The sequence below is a fragment of the Penaeus monodon genome, chromosome 13 (assembly GCF_015228065.2).
Source record: "Penaeus monodon isolate SGIC_2016 chromosome 13, NSTDA_Pmon_1, whole genome shotgun sequence".
In the NCBI taxonomy this organism is placed as follows: domain Eukaryota; kingdom Metazoa; phylum Arthropoda; class Malacostraca; order Decapoda; family Penaeidae; genus Penaeus; species Penaeus monodon.
This window is the reverse complement of record NC_051398.1, coordinates 27,007,546-27,015,182: the sequence shown is the minus strand read 5'-3', so window position 1 is coordinate 27,015,182 and position 7,637 is coordinate 27,007,546. Positions and strand designations below refer to the sequence as shown.

The window sequence follows — 7,637 nt, the reverse complement described above, 5'->3', positions numbered from 1 at the left end:
TTTATATAAACCATAGATGAATTAATCTTGCGTAAACCGGTTATAGTGCTTTATGCTACAGCTTTCAGAACGCTGAGAATTAATCAACTCGGTCAAGTCCTCTTTGAAGGAAACTTGAATCATGTATAAAATCCTAGAAAGAGGTACCCCAAGATCTATATCTACACTTTGCTTGTCACAAGCTGACTTTGCTTGGCGATCAGCATGATCATGCCCAGGGATTCCAACACAAAATACAAAACATATATCATGGCCTCGTTCTTTTGCACGATACATATTTATCCTGATGTCATTTGCAATATTTCCTGCACCTTGGTCTAGAGTGTTCAGAGTTAAGTAAAGTTAAGTTAAGTAAGTTTATTTACCACCCTGGAGAAACTTAGTGTAATTTGTCCGCAGGACTTGTTCCTGTGCACTGTAGATCAATGCCTTAGTAAAGCCTTTCAAGTCACTTTTCTGCAATCATCTCCAGGTGTTTGTAGTAATATCGTAGTTTCCCCTGAAATGTTTGTTTTCTCCTCTGTCACAATTTTTTGGTTTTCTTTTGTTTTTTTGTACAATAAATACTGTTTATATATGTAATTTTATCTTTTTGTGTCTAACTGACGAATGTTTGTTCGCATATTTATGTTGTCAAAATACTTGTAAGTCCTCAGTCCATTGTAAATAAGTACTCTCAGGAAATTTAACAAAATAAGACAATGAAACAGTATTAATATTTAAACTTTACTATTAATCAATATCCTCATCTAGCGTCGTCTTCCGCTGACGATAAACCTTAACGGATTATTCAGGCTGCATATACAGTCTGGCTACTCTGAAATCAGCACGGCCTTAACGGACTAAATACGGTGGTAGAAATACTGTTTGGCCAAGAGACCGAACATCCTTATTATTATTATGATTATTATTATTGTTGTTGGTTGTTGTTGTTGTTGTTGTTGTTGTTGTTGTTGTTATCATCATTATCATCATCATCATTTCTATCATTATTATAAATATTTATTATTATTATTATTATTATTATTATTATTATTATTATTATTATTATTATTATTTCTCGCCATTACCATTACTGCTTATTATTATTATTATTATTATTATTATTATTATTATTATTATTATTATTATTATTATTATTATTATTATTACTATTATTATTATCATCATCATCATCATTTTTATTCTTATTATCATTATTATTATCACCATTATTATCGTTGTTATTATTATCAATATTATTATTATTACTATTATTATTATTGTTGTTGTTGTTGTTGTTGTTGTTGTTGTTGTTGTTGTTGTTGTTGTTGTTGTTGTTGTTGTTGTTGTTGTTGTTATTATTATTATTATTATCATTATTATTGTTTCTGTCATTATCATTATCATGATTATTAATAAAACTTAAATCTCACTAAACTCATAAACACGAAGGGGAGATATATAAATTATGAAAGCAGAGTTATTTACTTTCGTCTTGAAAAAAAATATAATAGTAGTAATGATAATAATAGTACTACTAATAATAATGATAATAATAATAATAATAATAATAATAATAATAATAATAATAATAATAATAATAATAATAATAATAATAATAATAATAATAATGATAATAATAATAATAATAATAATAATATAATAATAATAATAATAATAATAATAATAACAATAATAATAATAATAATAATAATAATAATAATAACAACAACAACAACATCAATAACAATAATCATCATCATCATCATTATCATAATCCTCATCATCCTCATCCTCATCATCATCATCATCATCATCATCCTCATCATCATCATCATCATCATCATCATCATCATCATCATCATTATCATCATCATCATCATCATCATCATCATCATCATCATAATGATTAAGATGATAATAATGATAATAACAATACCAATGATAATAATAATGATCATAAAAATGATAATAATAATGATAATTATAATGATAATAAAAATAGTGATAACAACAAAAAAACAACAATAATGATTATAATGATAATAATAATTAGAATACTAAATTCGCTTGCTTGGAATTATTTTAATTTTATAATTCTCTTCTTGAAGATCATTTGTCCCTTTTTGACATAAATTCATTGACCATGTCTTTATCATACATAAAGCAATTTATATATCAAAACCAAAAGTAATAGTATATATGAAACTGAGCTGTAAAACATTCCCATTTATTTTATTACAGTCACTTTTTACAAATATTTCACCTATGGTACTGGATGTGATAAATTCCTGTTATTCGGTTATTAAATGTTTCACAAGGGGCTAGACAGATGGGCTGTTATGGAGAGGCAAGCCCCCCACTCAAGACCGCTCGCAGCCATTGCCAAGCATCGCACGAAGCCTACACTGATAAGCACTTCGTTAAGCGATGAAGAAATTCACCCGAGGTTGCGGTTAGACGGTGCGAGCCACTCTACGCCTTCGCCCTGTCAATTTCTCAGATCATATTATCAAATAATATTTTATTTCAATTATGAACATAACTGCTTTGATTGAAGTAATAAGAAATACGTGCCTGGTATATGCGCATGCATTCATTCACATATGCCTTTTAAAATGTGTATGTATTGTTTACAAGATAACTCTGGTAATAATCATATATAAGATCTTTAAGATTCGAGTCCCCCAAACTACTAAGATGAATATTGTCTAAATACACTCTATCACTTGCAATCGCTATTCCAAGGTTAAAACGATTCGATCCAACGCCCAAAGAAATCAGCCTGGCAAAACATTGGCGATTCTTAGAGTGCGAGGTTCAGTTGCGTTTGATTCTCTGCAATACCTTCAGGAAGACGCTGCCCCGCTTCTTGCAACCTGAAACGAGATATTGGGTTGAGGCAAGAGTCCAGTCTCACAGCGTATCATTATAAAGCTTCTGTAATGATTGGTGAACCCCTACTTTTACATCAACTAATGATGGCTGTTACTAATAATGGTTGCATCAGTTATGACAACAATGTTAATGATGCTATGTGTCATCATTATTCATTAATTTTCATTATCACACTTATCAAAAGGACTCCGACAGAGATAAGCGGTAATGGAGAGCGACAAACGAAACCTTTGGCGCCCTTTTTGCATCTGATGATGGTGGTAGATGTAACATTTGTCTTGCACCCGCAGCCGCAGGAGGGAAGGTGCGGGGACACCGTCGTGCTGGGGGTCGTGGTGTCGTTTCCGGTGGTCCCGCTGGTCGTGACAGTGGGCGTGACACCGGGTGTGACAGTGAGATTAATAGTACTGTTGACAGCTGTAGAATGGGTGGACGTCGAGTTGACGGGAGGAGAGGCCCCAGTGGTGGCAATTGTAGCGCTAGCGGTTGTACCAGCTGTTGTAGCAGCTGAAATGGTTGTAGTAGCCATAGTATCAGAAGGGATAGTGTCAGCGGTCGTAGTTTCACTTGTATGTTTGTCAGGGGAAGCACCATTAGTCGTATCAGTGACCAGCGTACCCTTGGCCGTTGTATCAGGGACTGATGCGCTGGCTGAAGTTGCTGTAACAGAAGAGGTTGTGTTAGTGGTTATAGGTGTAGTTGTAGCCACAGCAGATGTATTTTCGTCAGACGTATTGGTAGAGGGGGTAGCGGCTGTGGTTGCAGACGTAGCTCTGTTGTCGGCCATCGTAGTAGCAGACAGGGTTATGTTTGGAACTGTAGCCCCAGCAGATGTAGCGCTGAAAGTCATATTAGTAGAAGTAGTTCTGGTTGTGGTTACAAGGGTCATCGTGTTAGTAGGAGAGGTGGTCGTACCTGTGTTTCTAGTCGAAATTGTTGTCGTGTCAGCGGTATTGGTAAGAGAGATGGTCGTGCCTGTGTTTCTAGCTACAGAGGTCGTCGTGTCAGCAGTGTTGAAAGTAAAGGTGGTCGTGCCTGTGTTTCTAGCCGAAAGTGTCGTGTCGGTGGTGTTGGTAGGAGAGGTGGTCGTGCCTGTGTTTCTGGTCGAAGGGGTAGTCGTGTCAACGGTGTTGGTAGGAAAGATGGTCGTGCCTGTATTTCTAGCCACAGGGGTCGTGGTATCGGCTGTGGTTGTAGCCACAGGGGTCGTGGTGTCGGCTGTGCTTATAGCCACAGGGGTCGTCGTTTCAACTGTGGTTGTAGCCACAGGGGTCGTCGTGTCACCGGTGGATGTGGCCACAGGGGTCGTCATCTCAATTATGGTTGTAGCCACAGGGGTCGTGGTGTCGGCGGTGCTTGTAGCCTCAGGGGTCGTCGCGTCGGCGGTGGTTATGGCCACAGGGGTCGTCGTCTCGGCTGTGGTTGTAGCCACAGGGGTCGTCGTCTCAATTGTGGTTGTAGCCACAGGGGTAGTCGTTTCAACTGTGCTTGTAGCCACAGGAGTCGTCGCGTCAGCGGTGGTTATAGCCTCAGGGGTCGTCGTTTCAACTGTGGTTGTAGCCACAGGGGTCGTCGTCTCAACTGTGGTTGTAGCCACAGGGGTCGTGGTGTCGGCCGGGGTTGTAGCCACAGGGGTCGTCGTGTCGGCTGTGTTGTAGCCACAGGGGTCGTGGTGTTGGCTGTGGTTGTAGCCACAGGGGTCGTCGTGGTGGCTATGGTTGTAGCCACAGGGGTCGTCGTGTCAGCGGTGGTTGTAGCCTCTGGGGTCGTCGTGTCGGCAGTGGTTGTAGCCTCAGGGGTCGTGGTGTCGGCGGTGGCCTTGGCCACAGGGGTCGTCGTGTCGGCTGTGGTTGTAGCCAAAGGGGTCGTCTTATCATCTGTGGCTGTAGCCTCAGGAGTCGTGGTGTCGGCGGTGGTTGTAGCCACAGGGGTCGTCCTTTCAACTGTGGTTGTAGCCACAGAAGTCGTCATGTCAGCTATGGTTGTAGCCACAGGGGTCATCGTGTCGGCGGTATTTGTAGCCACAGGGGTCGTCGTGTCGGCTGTGGTTGTAGCCACAGGGGTCATCGTTTCGGCGGTGGTTGTAGCCACAGGAGTCGTCGTTTCAACTGTGGTTGTAGCCACAGGGGTCGTCGTGTCGGCCGGGGTTGTAGCCACAGGGGTGTGTGTCGGGTGGTTGTAGCTACAGGGGTCGTCGTGTCGGCTGTGATTGTAGCCACAGGGGTCGTCGTTTCAACTGTGGTTGTAGCCACAGGGGTTGTGGTGTCGGCTGTGGTTGTAGCCACAGGGGTCGTCGTTTCAACTGTGGTTGTAGCCACAGGGGTCGTCGTGTCGGTTGTGGTTGTAGCCACAGGGGTTGTCGTGTCTGTTGTGGTTGTAGCCACAGCGGTCGTCGTGTCGGGGTTTTTGTAGCCACAGGGGTCGTGGTGTCGGCTGTGGTTGTAGCTACAGGGGTCGTCGTTTCAACTGTGGTTGTAGCTACAGGGGTCGTCGTGTCGGCGATGGTTGTAGCCACAGGGGTCGTGGTGTCGGCTGTGGTTTTAGCCATAGGGGTCGTCGTTTGAACTGTGGTTGAAGCCACAGGGGTCGTCGTGTCGGCTGTGGTTGTAGTCACAGGGGTCGTGGCTCTAACTGTGGTTGTTGCCACAGGGGTCGTCGTTTCAACTGTGGTTGTAGCCACAGGGGTCGTCGTGTCGGCGGTGGTTGTAGCCATAGGGGTCGTCGTTTGAACTGTGGTTGAAGCCACAGGGGTCGTCGTGTCGGCTGTGGTTGTAGCCTCAAGAGTCGTGATGTCGGCGGTGGTTGTAGCAGAGGTGGTTGTGGCTGTGGTTGTAGCCACAGGGGTCGTCGTCTCAATTGTGGTTGTAGCCACAGGGGTCGTGGTGTCGGCTGTAGTTGTAGCCACAGGGGTCGTCGTATCGGCTGTGGTTGTAGCTACAGGGGTCGTGGTGTCGACTGTGGTTGTAGCCTCAGGGGTCGTGGTCTCAACTGTGGTTGTAGCCACAGGGGTCGTGGTGTCGGTTGTGGTTGTAACCTCAGGGGTCGTCGTCTCAACTGTGGTTGTAACCACAGAGGTCGTGGTGTCAATTGTGGTTGTAGCCACAGGGGTCGTGGTGTCGGCTGTGGTTGTAGCCACAGGGGTCGTCGTTCGGCGGTGGTTGTAGCCACAGGGGTCGTAGTGTCGGCGGTGGTTGTAGCCACAGGGGTCGTAGTTTCGACGGTGGTTGTAGCCACAGGGGTCGTGGTATCGGCTGTGGTTGTTAGCCACAGGGGTCGTGGTGTCGGCGGTGGTTGTAGCCACAGGGGTCGTCGTGTCGGCTGTTGGTTGTAGCCACAGGGGTCGTCGTGTCGGCTGTGGTTGTAGCCTCAGGGGTCGTGGTGTCGGCTGTGGTTGTAGCCACAGGGGTGGTGGTGTCGGCGGTGGTTGTAGCCACATTGGTCGTGGTGTCGGCTGTGGTTGTAGCCACAGGGGTCGTGGTGTCAATTGTGGTTGTAGCCACAGGGGTTGTGGTGTCGGTTGTGGTTGTAACCTCAGGGGTCGTCGTGTCGGCGGTAGTTGTAGCCACAGGGGTCGTAGTTTCGATGGTGGTTGTAGCCACAGGGGTCGTCGTGTCGGCTGTGGTTGTAGCCACAGGGGTCGTAGTTTCGACGGTGGTTGTAGCCACAGGGGTCGTGGTATCGGCTGTGGTTGTAGCCACAGGGGTCGTGGTGTCGGCTGTGGTTGTAGCCACAGGGGTCGTGGTGTCGGCGTGGTTGTAGCCACAGGGGTCGTGGTGTCGGCGGTGGTTGTAGCCACAGGGGTCGTGGTGTCGGCGGTGGTTGTAACCACAGGGGTCGTGGTGTCGGCGGTGGTTGTAACCACAGGGGTCGTGGTGTCGGCGATGGTTGTAGCCACAGGGGTCGTCGTATCGACGGTGGTTGTAGCCACAAGGGTCGTCGTGTCGGCGGTGGTTGTAGCCACAGGGGTCGTCGTGTTGGCTGTGGTTGTAGCAGAGGTGGTTGTTGCCACAGGGGTCGTCGTGGTGGCTATGGTTGTAGCCACAGGGGTCGTGGTGTCGGCGGTGGTTGTAGCCACAGGAGTCGTGGTGTCGGTTGTGCTTGTAGCCACAGGGGTCGTCGTTTCAACTGTGGTTGTAGCTATAGGGGTTGTCGTCTCATCTGTGGTTGTAGCCACAGGGGTCGTCGTGTCAGCTGTGGTTGTATCTACAGGTGTAGGCGTGTCGGCGGTGGTTGTAGCAGAGGTGGTTTTAGCCAAAGATGTCGTCGTGTCGGCGGTGGTTGCAGCAGAGGTGGTTGTGGTTTTAGCCACAGCGGTCGTACTGCCAGCAATTGTGGTACTGGACCCCACTGCTTCCGCATACACTGCAGTCAGGGCAACAAACACAGTAGTATGTATAAGCCACATCCTGTTGGATCTGTAAGAAAAGACCTGCTTCGTTGTAGGACATGCGCATTCAAGGATATTCTGTTGCCCGAAGATGTGTTTATTTAATTCATTGTTATTTTAAACTTTCATTTTCAACATAAACACCGATATGTTTGCGTTAAGACGCAAAAGTGTTTTTAAGTAATCATACCGATGTTCAGGTTTAAACTAATTTGATAGATGCATGTTCAAAGGCACCTTTTATATATGTATATATATATATATATATATATATATATATATATATATATATATATATGTATGTATGTATGTATGTATGTATGTATGTATGCGCGCGCGCGTGTGTGTGTGTGTATGTATGTGTGTGTGT

The 7,637-nt window shown here is 44.9% G+C and overlaps 2 protein-coding genes across 2 annotated transcripts; both read right to left on the bottom strand.

Moving 5' to 3' along the window:
* Nucleotides 1–2,198: 2,198 nt before the first annotated feature.
* Nucleotides 2,199–4,881, bottom strand: LOC119579905 (mucin-2-like). Its single transcript, XM_037927752.1, has 4 exons — nucleotides 4,576–4,881; nucleotides 4,105–4,456; nucleotides 3,109–4,065; nucleotides 2,199–2,861 (listed from the first exon to the last, which is right to left on the bottom strand). The coding sequence occupies exons 1-4, from the start codon at nucleotides 4,879–4,881 to the stop codon at nucleotides 2,803–2,805; spliced, it is 1,674 nt and encodes a 557-aa protein (XP_037783680.1). The 3' UTR covers nucleotides 2,199–2,802.
* Nucleotides 4,882–4,984: 103 nt separating this feature from the next.
* LOC119579904 (mucin-2-like) lies at nucleotides 4,985–7,285 on the bottom strand. The gene is made up of 5 exons (XM_037927751.1): nucleotides 6,636–7,285; nucleotides 6,049–6,131; nucleotides 5,819–5,934; nucleotides 5,297–5,731; nucleotides 4,985–5,062 (listed from the first exon to the last, which is right to left on the bottom strand). Exons 1-5 carry the CDS (start codon nucleotides 7,283–7,285, stop codon nucleotides 4,985–4,987), a joined length of 1,362 nt encoding a protein of 453 aa, XP_037783679.1.
* Between the last annotated feature and the right edge of the window lie 352 nt (nucleotides 7,286–7,637).